Here is a 21,448-nt window from a genome sequence, read left to right on the forward strand (position 1 = left end):
GGTGTGGATAACAACTGAATGATCAGGGAGGTGCCAGCCTAAGAATCCAGTGTCCATCGGCTGAAGAAGGCGTCAAGTGGAAATAACCAGAGGACCCCCGGAGGGCAGACTGGAATCCACCCAACAGCCTCAAGAATGGGAGAACCAAAGAACAAGATAACTTCTTGGAGCCGTCAGGAATGTGCTATCTGCTGATTGATTCAGCAACAGCATGATGAAGCAATTCCCATAGACTGGCATAGGAAGAAATTCCTATAAAAATAGACTCTTAAAAAGTGAGAACTTTGGGGTCTGATTCTGCAAACCAATTTCCAGGAGCATCAGATGAGCATCTGACAAGGCCCTGCTCCCTCCTCATGTCCAGGCCACCTGGCCAGTGGCTTGGCATGAGCAACTCTAAGGCTGGTAACTATGATGACAACCTTGCAGAACCTCTGTGTGTGTGTGTGTGTGTGTGTGTGTGTGTGAATGTGTGAATAAATATGAGATTGAATGGAATGTTATAGCTATAACTAACTGCTTACTATGATAACAACCTTGCAGAACCTGTGTGTGTGTGTGTGTGTGTTTGTATGAATGAATGAGTGAATAAAGATGAGATTGAATGGAATGTTACAGCTGTAACTAACTGCTTACTATGATTCTTTCTGTATTCACAATAAATGTGGTATTTTGCCTTTTTCCCTTTAATAAGATCCTGCTGGTTTTTAATTTATTGGTACAACACCCGCACACTACCTTTTGTGGTACTTCTGACTGCTCCAAAACTGCAGTTTTAACAAACTGTGGCTGCAACTTTTGAACCAAAAAAAATCACAACTTTCTCACAGCCTTAACACTGGCTCTTATACAGCTCTCTTCTTCAGTAGATTTCAAAGCATTTTGTCTGTTGTATAGGCAGGCCATGCATCTGGTTTTAAACTAGACCTGGTGTGCCCAATCTACAGCCCATGGGCCATACAGAGCTCACCAGAGCATTTCATAAGGCCCGGGGCCTACTTCAACACAATATACTAACAGGCAATTCATTAGTTTTTTGTCATCATGTTTACATCATTTTAGGTCACACAAGTGTGTAAATAATACCATACATAGAAATAACCTATCTAATTACATACGAAACAAGCTGAACTTAAAATAGAAATCAATACAGGTGACTTTAAATCTTATTAAAATATGTAGAATCTGTTTTGCCCACACAAGGTTGTTCTTAGTTTTATGTGGCTCTCCTGTGTAACAAGGTTGGGCACCACTGAACTAGGCAGTCCTGCTTTTTAAGGCTTGTCTGATCTGCCACCGAGACAAAATTGGATGTGGTTTTGTCTGGTATAACGGGGGGATGACATTCTGAATGCATCCGATGAAGTGAACTGTAGCTCACGAAAGCTTACGCTCAAATAAATTTGTTAGTCTCTAAGGTGCCACAAGTACTCCTTTTCTTTATTCTGAAGAGTGCATCACTCCACCGGCATGACCTTGCACATACCACATCAGTATAGGAGAAGCAGCACGCTCTTCAAAAATGCATCCCCCATGTCGTCTGACATCATATGCACCAGGCAGGCAAGGTCACACTAGTGAGGGCAAGCCCACACCATTCCCAGCAGTACTAGAACGTCCTGTATTCCAGAAATGCACAAGTGGCCACCCTTGGTCCATATCATTATCCCCACTTTACAGATCAGAACACTGAGGCTGAGAGGTCAAGTGACTTGTTCAAAGTCACCAGCAGGCTAGTGGTCAAGCCAGAAATAGAACCCAAGTCTCCTGAATTCTAGTCCAGCACTCTAGCCATTAGGTTATGCTGCTTTGTGCACTGCCTCACCTATATTATCTCAATTCCTCATGACCCTGAGCCTCAGCTCTAGAGAAACGAGGACGGTCTCTGATCACGCAAATGGAAACCCTAGTTGAAACATTTTAGTTGGTTCTTCTGGGTTATATTTCAATGCTAGTTTTTTAAATGCTTAGTAACCAGCTGGAGCCATGTGAAAATTTTGATCTAGGGCAGGAGTGGGCAAACTGTTTGGCCTGAGGGCCACATGGAAATTGTATGGCGGGCCATGAATGCTCACGAAATTGGGGATAGGGGTGCAGGAGGGAGTGAGGGCTCCCGCTGGGAGGTGTGGGCTCTGGGGTGAGGCCAGAAACAAGGAGTTCAGGGTGTGGGAGGGGGCTCCGAGTTGGGGTGTGGGAGAGGGCTCTGGAGTGGGGCTGGGGATGAGGGGTTTGGGTTGCTATTTGCAACTCAGCTCTCCAGTGGAAAAAGCAATCTGCACTAATGCTCCCCCGCCCACTATCAATACCCATCAGGGGAGCTGCACAGGAGGCCATGCAGTGCAGTATTGGGAGATTTTCCCCAAATCCCAGCCTAGACTGGTCTCAGAGTTGCCAACTCTTGCAGCATAAAGCCCCAGCTCCCGGAATCCCGGGGATTACACGAGACTCCCCCCTTTCTTGCTTTATAGATGGAATCATTTAAAGCAAGTGTCTAGCCGCAGAGAAAAGCTGGGAAACCCAAGGGCTCACAAGCCAGAAACACCCCAACTTTGTTCCGGTTTGACAGTGGTATGAGCTGCAGGCAACCTGGGGGGGGCTGACGGTGGCTCCCCCCTCCAAGCGCGGGCTCCTCCCTATTAGGGCAGCTGCGGGGTGCCTGGCAAAGGGGGACGTTGAGGGCCAAGCACAGGGGGGAGGGGACACGGGGCAGGCGGGGTCCGGCCGGAAGAGGTCCCGCTGCAGCCTGGGAACTATTCGCCCCGCCCCCGGCACGTGGCCTCTGCACCTCCCCCGCGGGTCAGGGTCATCCCGGGGCCGGGCAGCGGGCAGAATTCTCGCGAGACGGGCGGAGACCTTGGTTGCTGAGGCAACCGGGCAGCCGCTCATGGGCGGGATTTCCGCCCCTTTGGGCTCCGCGGCTGGGCCCGGGGCGGGGCGCGCCCAGAGGGGGCGGGGCTGGGGCGGGGCTCAGGTCTGGCGGGCGCGGCCAGGGGCCCGGAAGGGGCACTGGCATGGAGGGGGGGAGGGGGATGTGAGTGGCTGCATAGCGGGGTGAGTGTAAATTGGGGGTGCTGTGGATGGTGTAGTGGAGGTAGAATGGGGCCTGGACAGGATGGGGTGGGACTTCCAGGAGCACGTCCCTGAGAGAGGGTCAGACGTGTCATATGGGACGTGCCAGCCAGCCTGTGGCCAGCTGCTAAAGAAAGCCCGGGCCAGGGCATCTGAGGTGGACAAAGATTCAGAGGCCGCAAATTAAGCCTCCTTCCCCTCCCTGAAGGTCCTTCTCCCTGTTAACCTGCTGAGTTGTGTACAGAGAGTCTGAAAAATGCACTTGCCCAGATGCCCCTGGGGATCACTGGGACCTAAACTATTAATCTGTGCAGAATTTATTATTTCACTTTTGAAAGTGGAAGCTTCTAGCAGCAAAAAAAAAAAAAATCCTTCCCAATGTAAACCATGAATCATCTTACTCAGCAGCAGAACACTGCTCCAGGGCCTTCACTTCAGCTGGTAACTTTGTCAAACAGCAACCAAGTAAAATAAAGAAAATTGTTCTGTTTTATGCTGCTGTTCAGAACCCTGGGGGCAACCGTGAAAATAACAAGAACTATGCCAGTTTAAACTGACTGCTACTTTGCAAAATCTGAATCTTTTCACAGGGAAAGAGAATCAAATAAATAGAGGCGTTGATTCCAAGCAGCAGCCAAGCTAAGTTCTGTTCAGTGCGGAGGCAAAGATGGCTGTGTATCACCTTTACAGTTTGCTCCATTTCTGAAAGCAATCAGGGACTGTTTGAGTTCCTGCCATCAGTCAGAGCAGCCTAGGTCTGCTTTGTTGCAGTGCCCCTCTTTGGGCCAGCAGAATAGTTAGAACACAGTATGCTCTGGCATATCTGCCTTCTACAACCACATCCCTTCCCTTTATTGAGGGGTCTCAGTAGAGAATTCTCTGGCATGGAAGTCTGCTGATACCTATATTCCAGTTCTACCCTCTAGCTTTATCTCCGTTGCTATCACAGCAGGAGTTGTGCTGATATTAGCAGCACTGGGAAATTTTTAGAGAGAAGGTTAATGTAAAAACCATCCCAAAGATCTTCCAGGAGATCTAGTTATAATCCATTCTATTCTCATTTCCAAAGAGTTTCGTTTTATGGCTTCCTCTAGTGTTTGTTTTAATCTTTCCTTGAATGCAGCTAGTGATGGCATTTTGACTACCTCTCTTGGTGGCATAATGCCTAATTGTTTGTCACTGTAAATAAATATTTTCATAGAAGGCAAGTATCAGGGGGTAGCCATGTTAGTCTGTATCCACAAAAACAACGAGGAGTCCGGTGGCACCTTAAAGACTAACAGATTTATTTGGGCATAAGCTTTCGTGGGTAAAAAACCCACTTCTTCAAATGAATGGAGTGAAAATTACAGAGCAATTTTCACTCCATGCATCTGAAGAAGTGGGTTTTTTACCCACGAAAGCTTATGCCCAAATAAATCTGTTAGTCTTTGAGGTGCCACAGGATTCCTCATTGTTTTCATAGAAGGCAGAAATTTCAGGAGGAATCCCACCCTTGCTGCCCCTTTATTTGTGTAGAAAGAGTGTTTGGTGTAGAAAGAGTGTAAAAACAGTCATTTTGAAATTGTAATGTATTTCACAGTCTGCAGAACAATTTAATGTTCACATTTCTGAAGATTATGTCAGAAGATTCAGACAAGGATAAGCAGCTGATAAATCGCATAATAAGTGATGAATACAATTCGGTACGTCTCCCTTTGGCCTTCATCCTTTTGTATGTATGTATTTATTTATTTATAATGTACCCATCAATATAATATGATTTGCTTTCTATGCAAACTTGATGACATCTGATTCCAGTTCCCCGCTTTAAAGAGGTCCTGTGATCTTCAAACCTAGCCACTTTTTTAAAAAAGAGTTAAAAGTAATTTCAGGTATTACACCTTCCCCTGAGTTTCCCTGTCAGTTTGTGTGGGTTTATGACCACATTTTCCTATTTTTAAAATATTTTTCTCTCCACTATCCTGTTCAAACAGGGAAAACTTACCAGTGCCACTGGGTATACACAGAGTACTATCAAATGCACAAAGTAAAAATACAGTCCCCAGTCCTACAGCAAACTTTATGCAGGGATTGAGGTCTGCACAGGGGTCTGATTGGTTTCTCAGCTATTTTCCAATACAACATTCTTTTGTATTACTTCCAAACTGCAAACATGTAGTGAAGTGATGTCATAGCATATCAACAAAACCGAGAGATGTATGTGATGATGCTGATGGTAATTACTTCCTCTTCTCTTCATCTCTGAGGGAGTCCAGAGTTTTGTCTTTTCCCTCATGCCTTATATTTTCCCATGCTTTTCTCAAACTTTTTTGTAGGGTGGATTGAATCTTTGAGACATTGTCTCATGCACACCTCCTCTCACATTTGCGATTAACATCCCTGGGGCAACTACATCAGTTGTTTTCATGGAAAAGTAATATGAAAACACTGATGTAGTTTTAACTTATTTTAAAATGGCTTAGCATCCAAAAGCAAGAGGCGAGACAACACCATGTCACTAGCTAGCTCTCCACAGCTGCCAACAAGTGTTTTGTGGACTACTGTTGATCCATAGACCCCAGTTTTGAAACCACATGTTTAGCACAGAACTAAGTGGAACCCCCTTTGAGCTCACCACTGGTACTGTTCAGAACAGTATGGTTTTACATTGCTGAGTAATGTAACACCCTTCCTCCTACCCGGCTCTCCCTGGGGGTGGGGATTGTGAATTCACTTCTCCAGAGTATTTCTAGCCCCCTGTCTGAGAAAGCATGACAGGGAATCAAAGCAAGGACTCCCACATGCCAGTACAGAGAACTAACACTACTAGGTTGCTGCTGGGTTAACCCAATAGTAATGCTTTGGGATTGCTGAGATGTTAAAGTGACTACTGATTTTGCATGTCTCAATTGTTGGGTGCCTAACTTGAGACACAGTAAAGGAGCCTGATTTTTGAAAAGTGCTCAGCACCAATCATCTGAAAATCAAGCCCTATAAGGTGTTTCCAGTAGGCATCCAAAAATTGAAACACATTTAGTCATTTCTGAAAATCTTGTCATTATATTCTTCTGTTCTAGGTAAATTTTCAGAAACCATGTATTGTAACTTTTTGATCCAAGCAGCTAGTCAAAGTTCGGGACCTTTTAGGTTGTTCCAGTTGGGAGTACAAATTGATGATAGTCTGGTATTTTCTTTGATGCAGTCTTGTTTATTTTCAAGGAATGTGCAAAGTTCTTCTGCAAAGGCAGGAGGAACCAAAACCAAAAGGAGTAGTTTCTGAGCTTCCAGGCCCAAGCTTCATTCTGCCAGCATCACCACCTCAAAATCTTTTTCTAGCCTTCTGCCAGGGCCATAGGCTGATGCTTGGCTTTCTTGCTCTGCCTCTGAGTCTTTCTCAGTTTCTTGTCTGCGCTCCAGCTTGTCTTTTTCACCACACGCAATAGCTAATGAGTGGAATACTCTGCCCACATGGTGCTATTTCTCTGCAAACTCCATTATGCCTTGTTTTGGGTGTCACCCCTTATCTGTTCCTTACAGATATCTTAAATGAAGGGCATGTTTACACTTATTAATTTCAATGAGATTTTATCTCATTCCATAGCAGGGTTTAACTCAGCTCATAACAATATTTAAAATATTAATGTAAATAGTGTCCACAAATAAATCAGAATTTCCAGCTGCAGTTGTGAAACAGTTTTGGAGTTAGAAATGTTCCAAGGTATTTCAGGAAGGAAGGTGGGTTTTTTACATGAATGTGATATTAATGGTAGGGGTGCCATTCTGACAGCCCTATAGGCTAAGTACTGTATTAAGTGAAAATATACAGGATAGGCAGCAGCAGCAGCAGTTCATGCTCCTTCATATTGCCTTGCCACAGTGTTCCAACCTTGACCTGGCAAAATCACCTTCAGGGTCAAGACAGTAATTTCCTCTCTATGGCTCTTTTAAACATTGGTCTCTCTACTGAAACTGGCAACAAAAGTGCCAAGTGTGGAATTGGGAATTTTTGTGATATAGACACTTGTCAAACTAATTTTTCATAGACCTCTGAACAGCCATTAATAACAACTTTTTGTTATTAATTTTTGAGCTGTAGCTCACGAAAGCTCATGCTCAAATAAATGTGTTAGTCTCTAAGGTGCCACAAGTACTCCTTTTCTTTTTGCGGATACAGACTAACACAGCTGCTACTCTGAAACCTAACAACTTTCAGTTACTTCTGCTATAACTGTAACTTCAGATTGGTTTACAAAGAGAGAAGACTAAATATCCCTTTACCAATCCTCTGAGCCTTCTAGTCTCCTATAGTTTATCTGGCCGGTTGGAGTTGGCATCTGCTCTGTTCAGATTTCCTGCAAAATATATTTAGTCATGCTCATTTGTCAAGGTAATTGACCAAATGGAAGCTGATCAGTTATGCAGAGAGTGGTCAGTTCCTCATATTTGCAATGTTTGTTGAAACTCATTCCCTTAGTGGCATGTCCTCCTCTCCCCCACCACTGAAATGTTTTCATTATGATATAGTGTTTTCATAATAATAATGAACAAGTGAGTAATCTCACTGTTGAAAACCCCTTATCGTTCTAGAACAGGTACCAGGACAGATGCTATTGCTGCTTCCTTTTGGTTAAATAGAAACAAGAGGAGCCTATCCTGTTGTCTTATTTTTAGGATGAAGATCCCTTTAACCCATTTGTGGCAGAAGATCTTGAACAGTGTGCATTTTTCACAGGTTAGAACCCTTCCGTTTATTCCCATACACTTTCACTGCAAGGTCACAAGGGAGGATGAGAAGGTTAGTGCTCATGCAAGTGACAGGAGAGCCAAGTGTAGTCTGAGCAAAAGCTATGTATGCTTCCTCACGCAGTTGTTCAGCTAATGCATCTCAGTCAGAAGTTGCTGCATTCCTTTGATCAGAAACTATTGATCTTGCCAAATTATGTGGTGGCTTCAGGATGTGAACATTTGTCCACTAGGAATGAAAATGAGACAGCTAAACTAATTTCTTTTCCACGTGCTCTAGACATAATCTAGATTTGAACCCAGGTCCCCAGAGATGAAAAGGCATTACCCCAGTCTCTATTTGTTGTGCTGAGACAAAGCAGACCCAGAGAAAATAGTAAGCCAGGACAAACTGAACACTTTGAAAAAATAACATTCCCTCCAGGGGTGCAATGAGAGAGGGACCTATGAGCCCAGGACCCAACTCACCCTTGGCCACAGGCGCTACAACAAATTCTTGTAGAAGTCCTCGCCAAACAGCCGTTTCTCCTTCCAGAGTGAGCCCAGAAGTGGAAGAGATGGAGGAGGCAGCATGAGAAGATGGCGACCTTGTTTTCTGGGTCTGTGGCATGCCGGAGGTGCTCCTGCCCCTGTTCTGGCCAGTTGCTGACAGCTTCATTCACTGCTTCTTCCCTGGGTCCAAGACTTAGACCCAGGTGAGAGAGACTGGCCAGAACTCCTCATCCACCTCCCTTCCCACCCCCAGACCCAATTTCCCATTTCCTAGAACCCTGGATTGCAATCTCCTCATGCTACTTCCTCTACCTCTTCCGGGCCCTCTCCAGAAGGAGAGATGGCGACTTAGTGAGGACATACATGTGCCATGCAGCAGTATGAAGGTGAGGAACCCTACACACAGATGTGAATGTCTCAGAATGTAACCTCTGTTACTTGGCCCATGACCTTACCTGGGCCCCCCTCCTTAGGAAAATTCTGGTTGTGCCCCTGTTCCTCCTGCATTCAACACCCCTAACAAGTATAACTAAGAGACTTGCTCCAGATTACATAAAACAAATCCTTTCTAACTCTATTAAAAGATGCTAATACATATCTACAAAGACTCAAATGAAAGGTCCTGGCTTGAAATATTTATCCTATTTATTACTTATAGCAGAGTACTTGATGTATTTTGTGATAGATGTAATCCATTGTCCATTTAACTCAGCTTTTTAAATTCAGGGTGATTTATAGCATGCAGCATTGATCTTTTTTTCAGTGGGATGACAGTAAATTCATGAAACCAGTCTGCGGTACTGGATTATCCATTAGTTTCAGACCAATTGGCTTTGCATGCTGTCACTTGAAGGACTGAAGAGACTAGTGTATTTTTTCATTTTCACATAGATTCCATTTGTGATCAGCTTTTCCCACGGACAAAACAGATTGTCTTGGCGTATAACTCTGGGAGATGGGTACCCCGGCTTCGTGAGCCTCGCAATCTTTATGGCATATCTCCTGCACGTCACCTGAGTTTAATACGTTGGCCACACCAATGTGAGGTCATCAGGGATAGAATTGAACACATTGGTAAGTCCTAAATATTGGTCAATAATAATATTAATACTTAACTCTTCATAATTTTTTACAAATGAATCTTTATCAAAGCTATTGGGACACTATTAAGAACTTTCCTTGCCAGTCTCTGTGCTTTACTGATAAAATTCACTGTGGTTTGGGAACAATCAGTGGAGATCATGTGTTTTCTGAGATGAGATTGAACTGTTGATGGCCCTGATTCTGTTCCCCTTAAAGTCAGTGATCAAACTCGTGCTGACTTGAATAGTATAGGATTGGGTTTCCATCACCCACTTAGTAGGGACACACTTGTTGTCAAAATTGAGCATATAAATAAAATTGTATTTTTGGAAACAGTCATACAGATAATCTAGTGTTATTGTAGCTGTGTTGGTCTCAGGATATTAGAATGACAAGGTGGGTGAGGTATTATCTTTTATTAGACCAACTTCTTTTGAGCTTTCAGAGAGATGAAGAAGAGCTCCGTGGAAGCTCAAAAGTTTGTCTCTCACCAACAGAAGTTGGGCCAATAAAAGATAATACCTCACCCACCTTGTCTCTCTTATGCAGAGAGTGTGTCATTTAACATGTACAAACAATTGTATTATAAAAATGTAATTATCAAATTGCTGTTCATGTGGATTTTAACATAGTCAGCATCTGTCTTGACACCTAAGATCAGCCTTGAGTAAGTCTGTTCAGGGAGAACAAAAAGCACACCAGAAAATGAATTGAGTGGGGTGCCACTGGGGAAGTTGAGAGAATGGAGTCTTCTCTTTGTACAGCAGGTTTGCAAGAGAACATGTGGTCTAATATCAGGAACAAAGGAAAGTGTCTGAACTTCATTCTAGACTTGGTTCTGCAAAGGAGACCTGCAAAAGATATTTTAAAAATTAGATTTATGCCCCATTTTACTATTTTATGATAGATGAAATTTTGGAAGTTTGTGTGTGTGTAAGAAAAATCAAGTCTGATCTTCCCTGGGTTAACTAAAGATTTTCTTGAGGATCCCATGAGTGTATATTTTGAGCCTTCACAATTTAATTGAAGGGATGAGGATGTTCACTCTTCAACAAAAGCTATGTTTCTCACAAGCGCTCATTAGAAATGAGAGATAAATAGGTGTCAAAACCCAACAAAAAGTATTGTTTTAAACACAATTACTAAAAATATTTTCCCAGTTTTCAATCTCTTGTCTCTAGTGATGTTATAACTTCACTAGTTTTTCAGTCATGACCAGGACTCCAATTCATCTGGTAAATGGTGGTAGAGTGTGATACAGCATGGTACAGCACCTTTTTCATGCTGCCTGCTTGTTTTCCAGAATCATAAACTTTAATTTAAAAAGCAAAAGTAAGTCTCTAACTGTTTTGTTTGTGGAGGTACACTTGAGTCATGTTTTTGAGGCTAACTGATTCAGTGAAATCTGCCTACATTTGCAGAATCCAAAATAATAATTCCAAGAGGCATGACCCATTCATCTCAATGTGTGCTAACTCAGATGCCCAAAGATAATACTTTAAATGTCAACATTGTTAACTTGCTGCTCATCAAAGTATGTATAAAAGGAGAGGGAATATCATATTATGAAGAGCTGCACAATACTGCGAATAACAGTTTATTTTGGCACTGGTAGTGAGTGGCTTCAGAAGAGTACTGCCATTTTTTCCTGTCCCTAGTCAAGAAGGAGCCAATCCCAAAGAGCCTTACAGGTACCCCAAGCAAGTTAGCTGAACTCACACCAGGGGGAATCAAGCTCAAAATATCAGCAGGCATCACCCAAAGGAAGCCAAGCAGAGCCATGGTTGTATGTGGACCTTACTGAGAGGGAGCTGAGCCAAGTTGTTCAGAGAGCATGTGTGATCATAGTTTGAACATCTGCACAATCAAATGTGAGTGATAGGTGGGTGGGGCTTATTTTGTGGTCAGACATTGGAAGAGTATCACTACCGTTCCTCTTTCCTGTCTCCCTTCCATCTGACCCCTGGTCACAACAGCATCTTCCAGTGGATATACATTTCTAACATAAAAAACAAGCAGGAAGAAACATTACTTATTATTTTTTTATATAAAAAATCTTCCAGGTCATAAGAACATAAGAATGGCCATACTGGCTTAGATCAATGGTCCATCTAGCCCAGTATCCTGTCTTCCCACAGTGACCAGTGCCAGATGCTTCAGAGGGAATAACCAAAACAGGACAATTATAGAGTGATCCATCTCTTATTGTCCACTCCCAGCTTCTGGCAGTCAGAGGTTTAGGGACACCCAGAGTATGAGGTTGCATCCCTGACCGTCTTGGCTAATAGCCATCGTTGGACCTATTCTCCATGAACTTATCTAATTCTTTCTTGAACCCAGTTATACTTTTGGCCTTCACAACTTCCCCTGGCAACGAGTTCCACAGGCTAATTGTGCGTTGTGTGAAGAAGTTCTTCCTTGTGTATGTTTTAAACCTGCTACCTATTTATGTCATTGGGTACCCGATTCATGTGCTGTGTGAAAGGGTAAATAACACTTCCATATTCACTTTCTCCACACCGTTCTTGATTTCATAGGCCTCTATCATGTCCCCTCTCAGTCATCTCTTTTCTAAGCTGAACAGTCCTAGTCTTTTAAGCTTTCCTCATATGGAAGTTGTTCAATAACCCTAATAATTTTTGTTGCCCTTCTCTGTTCTTTTTCCAATTATATCTTTTTGAAATAGGGAGACCAGAACTACACACTGTATTTAAGGTGTAAGCGTACCTGTGATTTATATTGTGGCATTATGATATTTTCTGTCTTATTATCTGTCCCTTTCCTAATGGTTCCAAACATTCTGTTAGAGCAGTGGTTCCCAAACTTGTTCCACCACTTGTGCAGGGAAAGCCCCTGGCAGGCCGGGCCGGTTTGTTTACTTTCCGTGTCTGCAGGTTTGGCTGATCGCTGCTCCTAGTGGCCGCGGTTCGCTGCTCCAGGCCAATGGGAGCTGCTGGAAGCGGCGCGGGCCGAGGGATTTCCCTGCACAAGCGGCGGAACAAGTTTGGGAACCACTGTGTTAGAGTTTTTGAGTGGTGCTGCACATTCCCTAACAAATCATGTTCATCTGTGAGTCTGATAATTCTGTTCTTCATTATTGTTTCAACCGGTTTGCCCGGTACTGAAGTTAAGCTTACTGGCCTGTAATTGCCAGATTTGCCTCTGGAGAATTTTTCAAAAATTGGCGTTACATTAACTATCTGCCAGTCATCTGGTACAGAGGCTGATTTAAGAAATAGATTACATGCTACAGTTAATAGTTCTGCAATTTCATATTTGAGTCCCTTCAGAACTTTTGGATGAATACCATCTTGTCCTCATGACTATTAGTGTCTAATTTATCAATTTGTTCCAAAATCTCCTCTTTTGACACGTCAGTCTGAGACAGTTCCTCACAAAGACATTGGGAACAATTTACTGAGCAGGGAGGCTGCTACACTCTGCTCTGTCTGAGGGGACAGAGACTGCCCCACGCCTGCTTCGTCAGAAACAACCCAAAGCCCTGCCCCTCCATGCCAAGCGTGCCACAATAGCATGTGAGAGGGACACAGTGTCTTTCTTTATCACACACAAGACTGGCCAGCCCCCTCCCCCTCCGCCGGCGGTGATTTATGTCTCTACTGGCTGCTCCAGGAGCCCAAACTGACCTGCCTGTGCTGCTGGGGAGGGGCACATGACCACTCTTGAGGCTTCCCTTTGCTTCCTCATCAGAAGTCATTTTTCTGTGGGGAAGCAAAGAAATCTGTGAGGGACATGAATTCTGCACATGCGCAGTGATGCAGAATTCCACCAGGAATATCTCTCCCTCACATCCTATCAACCCCTTTCTAATATACATTAACTGCAGGGGAGGAAAAGGAGTTAAATCAAAATCACATTATTTTTGGAAATTATTACAGGAACCGGATCACTCAGAAGACTACTAGTAATGGGAATAATGGAGACTTTCACCTCTTGATTAATGGTTTAAAGGTGAACTTTGCAGCAAAACATGTTTAATGTCTCTTACTTTTCTCTAGGATCCCAAATTTGCTTGGCTTCTCTATAGCAAAAAAGTTTTCTGCTCCCCCTTCCTTAGGGGAGGAAAAATCTGCAGCCCATATTATAGATATGTGACATCTCTTTTCATACAACTCCAGTTCTTGCCTTTGTCCTTGACCAAAGAAGAGGTGAGGACCTAATATTTCAAATATATAAACACTTCTTAAAATTTAAAATGTACAGATGAACACCTCTGTACCTATATGCCTGGCCCATGGTATGATGGAGGAGGCATGATCATTAGTTTGACACAGCACTTTCTTATATTGAGTGGGCAGTTTTAACAAAGAGAATGAGTTGTGCAGTCTCCCATTATCAATAATGGAAGTTGTACGTCTGATTCTGTGGGGCTTGTTTTGACACCCTTCATGTGAATGTGCAGATAGCTGTAACTGGAGCCTCTAGCCACAGCCTTACAAACTGTTTTATGGGCTGAGAGTTCTAGTCATGTCATAAGCAAAGATCCAGAGTGTTAACAACAGTGACATATATCAATTGATAGACTTCCAGTCACTAGCATTATCAGGAGTAGTTCAGGAATGTAGAAAATCAGTTTTACCAGAGAATAATACACCCCCCCATCCAATACTTGTTTTTATTTCGAATTGTGAATGAGAATTATTCATAGGTACTAAAACTGTGGTCCAAGTTTATCGCCCTTTAATTTAATCAATTGACTACTCTGTTCTTTTATCCTAGGGTAGGGTAAAAAGGAAGGACAGCTACACTTTCAGTGTGTCCTTCATAGTTTGAATACTCCAGTCTTCCTGACTTTTCTTTACAAGTTAAATAATCCTAGCAAACAGTCATCATGTATAAATTTATCCATACCTTTCACAAGCTGTATACATCTCTGAACCATGTGGATATCCATTTTTCTTTCTGTAACACCCTTGTCCTTTGAGTTAAGATAGTCACTTATCTGTTGGTTTTGGTAAAACAGCCACTATGGCCAGTAGAGCTTCATCACCTATGTTTCTTTCTCCTCTTTCCCTATACACTCATCTTTTTTTAAAGTAACCCACTTTGACACAGATGCCCATTTGTGGTTCACTCTTTATGTCAGCAACTCTTGTCAGACCTGACATACTCACTACACCTAACACTCTTGTCAGACTCTGTATCCAAAAGGGGTCATGTAAGATATCATTGGAAAACAAATAATTCACTGATCATGCATATTCTTGTGTGATGTATGTACAAGGTGTGTACAAAGAGTTATGAATATGTGCTAGAATTAAGTTCTTAAAATGAGTTTGGCAAGCAATGCATAAGCACAGTCTGCCTTGGGCAAACGAATGTGTATTTGTTTGTCTGAGCTGCCTGGTCATCTGGCACAGACAGTGAAGGTACATTTACATAAAAGGTAAACAAAGCCATCAATCTAATGAGTAGGCAAGAGAGCCTCTTGCAGGGGTCTGAACATCAAGTGATAAGTAATTGAATCAGCTGATTGTATGTGATATTGCTGTATTATAAAAGTGTATCAAGTAAGGTCTATTATGATAACCAATAACACATTGGTGATTCATATAATTGTAAAATGTATGTGTTAACTCTATGTGAGGAATTATGAATACTCATTGATATTATGCTTTAAAGTCTGTGACCCAACAAAAGGAGAAACAGATTTTCTCCTAGACAGGAGGGAAGGCAGCTACAGTAAAACCTACTTTAAAGACCACCTCTGAAAAAAGACCACCTGTCACGAGCGATTACCTGCAGAGGCCACGGAACACCACCACTCTCTGGTGTGCAAACCTTTGAAAAGAGACCACCTCTTACAAGTGACCACTTTTGCTAACTCCCATGAGTGGTCGCTCTTGGCAGGTTTTACTATATCTACCTGTCTCTAATGAAATTAAGTAAGATGTGACCAAAAACAATGGAAGCCCCATTTACATACCAGTCAGCAGGGGGATGGGAAGCCCACAGGAAGGAAGAACAGCATGAGGTCATCCTGAATCTGGAGACAAAACAGTGAGTCTGGAAAGATATAAGGAGAGAAAAAAAGCCATCTTGGCATCCATTACTGGATAGACAGAAGGGGCCAGAGTTCTTGCAAGATGAGAAAGATGAGTCCTTCAACCAAGTGAAATCTGTGGGAACTGAAATCTGTGGGAACTGAATATATGTGAGAAACCTGCTTAGCCAAAGATCTTTCACATAGAAGACAAGGGAAACCAGCATTTGTACTTCGGTGAAAGGTTCTAACTGAGAAAAAACCAGCCATGTCTGGAAAGAAGGAGATTGGTAAGAAATCTACCTTGAACCAAGGCTGTAGCTTGTTGAGTTAAGTCTTGGTTCCGGTCAACACTAAAAAGGTAGCTTGACCCAGCTATATTTCTGAAAAATCCACACCCCTGAGTGAAGTAGTTAAGACAACCTAATCTGCGGTGTAGACAGCACTAGGTCAATGGAAGAATTCTTCCATCAACCTAGTTTACACCTCTCAGGGAGGTGGATTATCTATGTCAATGGGAGAACCTCTCCCATTGGCATAGGTAGCGTCTACACTGAAATGCTACGGTGCTGTAGCTTCAGCACTGCAGCTGTTCTGCCGTAGCGTTTCAAGTGTAGAAAGCCCTTAGCCACTATAAAGCATATTTTACTTTTATTTGCTTGTAACCATTTTGTCTTCAACTCTTGAACTTGAACTCACTTAAAACCTCTCTTTTTGTTAATACGCTTGTTTTATTTATAATCTAAACCAATCTGGTGCTGAGTTTGAATTGAATAACTATTAACTCCACTTTAAGTAATAACAGGTGCTTTTGTCTCTTTAAAGGTGCAAAGAAACTTATTACTTCTCTGAGTTCCAGGAGAAGACTGGACACTACAGGGCAGATGGTTTGGGGGAAATTCGGGACAGGGAGTGTATTGGTATCATCCTGTAAATAGTAACCAAGGCTGGTGGAGACAAGGGTGGGGGTGTTGTATTGTAGGCAGGCTGCTGGGGTCAAAGTGCTAAACCAGAGCTGCCCAGCACACGCACACACGGAACTGTATTCTTATCTGCTGCCTGTTGGTGTCTGGGCTCTGAGCCACAGTAGCAGAGCATTTAAGGCACCCCCGGTTACAGGTTAGGCTGTGATACAACTTCTTACTGGTCTGAATTGCACCCCAAAACATGACATCCACTCAGATGATGTTTTTAAAGGCAAATTATCAAGGTAAAGTATGAGCTGATAAAACCCTTGTATAAACCTAAGAAAAATTCTGATCTTCCAAAAGGCATGATTCACTTATTCCTACCACAAACCATTCTGAAGTTGCTGCCTGACAAGCAGGGAGAAGAATCAAGGAGCAGCTTTCAGAGCCTTCATTTGTGATGGACCCCTTTGTAGTTTAGCTCTCTCTCTGTCTCTTCTTTTTCAGACTGGATTCCCCGTGAGCCTGAGCCACTGTACCACCCAACGGGCCTGGAGCTTGAGCCACTGTTCCAATATCCCAGAGAGGACACAGTGGTTTATTTAGCAGATGAAGGTGGGAGCACATTGTGAAATGTTATTACAAGGTGCATGTAATTTTGGCACCCATTTTGATTGACTGGGTTTCTTTTATTTTTGGGGGGCCTGATTCATAGCCAATTTAAGTCAATAGGAGTCTTTCCCATGATTTTAATGAGTTTTGGATAAGCTTCTATATCTGAAGATATAGAAATAAATTAGAGCTCTCTCCCCATCCTTGGATTCTGCTTATGTTATTAATAAGGGTACAATTTAGTCACTGAGGTCAGGGAAGTCACAGACTTTACCGGACTTCCATGACTTTGGCTTCACCTGTCAGCAGCGGAGGCAGAGCCAGGGCTGTGCATCCTGGACCCATGGCTTTGGCTGGAGCAGGGGCTTTGCACCCTCCTCGGAGCTGCTGCAGGATCCGTGGCTGTGCTCTTCCAACCTCCAGCTTCATCCAAGGCTGTGTGCCCGCCATCCCGGCCCCCCACTCCTTCGGCCGAAGCTGGGCTTGTGCGTCCCCTCCCCCACCCCACCCCCCCTCCACCGTCCCCTGCTTCTGTAGCCAGAGCCGCTGCTGTGTGCCCCCGTCCTGCAGCTTTGGCAGGGTCTGGAGCCAGGGCAGTGGGGCTGATGCTGTCAGTCTCCTCCATTTAGATCCAGTGTCATTCCTTCCCCCCTGGCCCTTTCTCTCCCACCACATTATTTGTAAAAGTCAGGAACAGGTCAGGGCTCCTGTGAATTTTTGCTTATTGCCCGCAACCCGTCTGTGACTTACTAAAAATAACCGAGACAAAATCTTAACCTTTGTTATTAACAACTTTAAAAGTGCAGTTCAAGCAGTTTCTGAACATCAGTGGGAATTAGCCTGAAACTAGTTTGTTAATTAATCTCTCTCTAGTGATTTTTCATAATATTTGAGCAAAGAGAGTATGAACGTTCAAAAATTTTCTTCCATAATTGCAGGGATAAAACTGGAGATACATGTTGGCAGGAGACTCTTAGTATCTTGTTTGCAACTTATCACTTTATACTATGACCTTGTCAACTCTCTTAAGTTAAACAGAGTCAGGTTGGGGGACTACTTAACTACAGATCTCTAAGGGGATAGCTAATTGCTGCTGACAGTGGTACTTTTGATTCATTTGGTGGTACTCTGTTTTGTGATTCTCTTCTGAACCACAGTAGTGTTAGGGGAGCTCTGTTGCTGAAAACACCTTCTTTTGGATGTTATGTGAAACCAAGATCTCAAGCAGTTGTAGTCACTAACCCCTGAAATCTTTATTGCTGCATACAAACCATGTTATAAAGAGTGTGTGTTTCTTGGGGATTAAGGTAATCATAGAATCATAGAAGGTGTTAAAGACCCAGGGCACTTTTCACAAGAGATGGGGTTTTAATCCTGCTGTCCTGGCCAAATACCCACTTGAATAATTACATTCTGCTTAATAAAATTCCACCTCCAGTTTGGAAATTGTATTTATCATTTCCTGCCTCACTCACCAAGTGTTCTGTGTGCTGTTAAATGGTTGCCGCATTTCAGTCTGGACAGAGCAGTGTTTGAGCAGTGAATGAAGTGATATTCTTTGTATATTTTGTATATCAGTCTATGGCTGTAATGTGCGTTGGGATAACAGGCCCTATTTAAATGTAAGGTCTTTATAATGATTAATGGATTTTTGTGCATAGCTCCTAGTAACAATAATAGAAGTAGGAGGCAGGTTTTATAAAACTTTCAGTGTGTATAGAGCTTTCCATCAAGGGAAATCTCAAGGTGCTTTATATTGTATAGGAATCACTTAATTTAGGCTCCAGTTCTGAACGCTTCAGCATATGCTTTACATTAAGGTCAATGGGCATTAAGCACATGCTTAAGTGCTTTGCTGAATCAGAATTTTAGGATTGAAATACACCCAGTCATCTCTTGGTTGGATATGGTAACTATTCTTTTGCCAGAAACAGTGCACAATAGGTTTTAGGAGGGGAACCGAAGTATAGGTAGGGAGATGGGTTGATGCAGGGGGTTAAAATGTTGTTATACCATGGATCATACCTTAATGGAGAAATTGTCTCACGGACGTCACCCCTTCAAGTCATGATAGCACAGACCATCTCCTTTCTAGTTCATGATTGTATAACATCCCTGTGTCAACTACAGCAATTGCATACATAGGAAGTAATAATGGAAAAAAATAGTTTCTTTTAATCTGATTTAGCAGCTACAATAAAGGAGGCAAATTAAAACTATGTGAACAGTAAGTTCTCTCTGGCCACATTTTGGGAACTGATGGGTTAATGAATTAGCTTGTCACTTGTAAACAAGATAAATTTAATACAGAGACTATTTATAAGTAAAAAGGGAGCTTTATAGTAATAGCAAAAATAGTAAACAAATGAGTTTTCAAAGCATAATGGTGATGTTTTAGCCATGTGGTGGATTGAAAGGCATTCGGAAGGAGTGGCTAAAGCTTTTCACAACTCCTTTTAAAATTTACACTAGATATGCCCTAAAAATCAAGTGTGTAATTTCTGTAAAAGGTTTTAAGCATTGCTGAAAATTATTCACAACTGAATAATATGTATGTTCTGCTCCTTTCACTAGCTAACGAGGAATCCTGTTTTGTGTATTCTCGAGTAGGGGGTAGCTACCCCTCAAAGCAGGTCATCGCTCAAGACTGGGACAACACTTTGATCTTTGAAGCACGTTTTGAGAGTGGGAATCTGCAAAAGGTGGTCAAGGTGTAGGTTTATGATCTTTTCCTCTTTGTTGAGGTAGCGTAGGCACCAGCTGAAGTCAAATACGCCTTTGTAAGTACCATGGGTGTCGTTGGGGCCTGCACCCAGAATTACACTAACAGAATAAGCCCTAAGAATATTTTCATGTGGACTTCAAATGGAACAATCTCATAACCGTTCCATGGCATTAAATATTATTTATAGGTGAAATTCACTTCTGTACAAAGAGTCTGGGCAAGAACTATGTACAACTGGTGTTACCAGTGAAGCTTCAAAATGGTGATGTAGGCCCTCAGCACAGCTATAAATTTCACCCTACCTGCATGAGTTCATACACACACATTCACACTTTTTTTTACACAGATGACAATTTTTTTTATTTAGTTTAGTGAATTTTTTGCACAAGATTTTTTTTAACGAGCCTTGGTGTGGTCACACATTTTAATTATTTTACGTAAGCACTAAAGGAAGGTGATGTTTATATTACTGACGCATTCCATCTAGTCTGACATCCTGACCCTAGCAGCAGCCTATGCTTTGATTGTTTATACGAAAGTGGAAATCCCCCCACACTTCCAGCGTGGCTAATTGTACAGTGCTTTTTCATGATGTTGGAGGAATTCCTTCTCCGTCCCACAGTCCCCAGCATGATTTGAGTCTGTAATGTATTTCTGTGGTAACCAGCGTTAAAAATGCTTGTCTTCTTTCTGTACACCAGTAGTGAATTCGAATACCAGCTGACACTGCGCACTGACCTCTACACAACTAGACACACCCAGTGGTACTACTTCCGAGTAACCAACACTCACGCAGGAATGCCTTATCGTTTCACCATTGTCAATTTCACCAAGCCCACCAGCCTGTACAACCACGGTATGCGTCCACTGTTGTACTCAGAAGTGGATGCGAAGATACACCGAGTTGGCTGGCAAAGGACAGGAGATGAAATCAAGTATTACAAAAACAACCTTGGCCAAGATGGGCATCAGTATTTCTCACTCACTTGGACATTCCAGTTCCCACATGACCGAGACACTTGCTACTTTGCCCATTGCTATCCTTACACCTATTCCAACCTGCAGGACTACCTGGCAGCCATCTCTAGAGATCCAGTGAGGTCCAAGTTTTGTAAGATCCGCATCTTGTGCCATTCACTAGCAAGAAATATAGTGTATGTTTTAACCATCACCAGTCCCTCAGAAAGTGGCAAGGAGGCCAAGCGTAAGGCAGCTGTGATTTTGACTGCAAGGGTACACCCAGGCGAAACAAACAGCTCCTGGATAATGAAAGGCTTTCTGGATTACATTCTGGGCAACTCAGGCAATGCTCGGTTGCTCCGTGACACTTTTGTCTTCAAAGTAGTACCAATGCTGAACCCAGATGGTGTGATTGTGGGAAATTATCGCTGCTCCTTAGCAGGTCAGGACTTAAATCGTAATTACACATCAGACCTGAAGGAATCTTTTCCTTCTGTTTGGTACACCCGGAACATGATCAGAAGGTAACATCATCTCTCCTCTCTTCAGAACCAAAAAAACTTTCTATTTGTAGTGTGTGTTATTTAATATAACCAATGTTTGCACTATATTTGCCTCATATTTATTGTCTCTCATCTCATATTTAACCCATTCAGTTTGTATTATTTGTTTAAATTATAAGAAGCTTGAGTTTTTATTGTAGTTTGCAATGTTTTCTGTTGCACAGCACCCTGTAATATAGCTTTAATACAGGGAATTAAAAAGATATCTTGGGTAGCAAAGGAGAATTTTTGAGGGAACCATCAGCCCCAGAACAGAAAGTGATTTTTTTTCATAGCCCTACTCCTCACTACCCTCCATCAATATTTA

At 42.6% G+C, this 21,448-nt stretch overlaps 1 protein-coding gene across 1 annotated transcript in view; it reads left to right on the forward strand.

Moving 5' to 3' along the window:
* Positions 1-3,032: 3,032 nt before the first annotated feature.
* The window catches only part of AGBL3 (AGBL carboxypeptidase 3), a 56,347-nt gene continuing 37,931 nt past the window's right edge, over positions 3,033-21,448 (forward strand). Inside the window, exons 1-7 of the mRNA XM_074950873.1 lie at positions 3,033-3,051; positions 4,652-4,754; positions 7,723-7,783; positions 9,178-9,360; positions 16,789-16,896; positions 19,468-19,606; positions 20,320-21,102. Of these exons, the coding sequence (XP_074806974.1) occupies positions 4,668-4,754; positions 7,723-7,783; positions 9,178-9,360; positions 16,789-16,896; positions 19,468-19,606; positions 20,320-21,102 (1,361 nt within the window). The 5' untranslated portion in view covers positions 3,033-3,051; positions 4,652-4,667. The remainder of the gene's footprint in view (positions 3,052-4,651; positions 4,755-7,722; positions 7,784-9,177; positions 9,361-16,788; positions 16,897-19,467; positions 19,607-20,319; positions 21,103-21,448) is intronic.

This window comes from Natator depressus, chromosome 1 (genome assembly GCF_965152275.1).
Source record: "Natator depressus isolate rNatDep1 chromosome 1, rNatDep2.hap1, whole genome shotgun sequence".
In the NCBI taxonomy this organism is placed as follows: Eukaryota; Metazoa; Chordata; order Testudines; family Cheloniidae; genus Natator; species Natator depressus.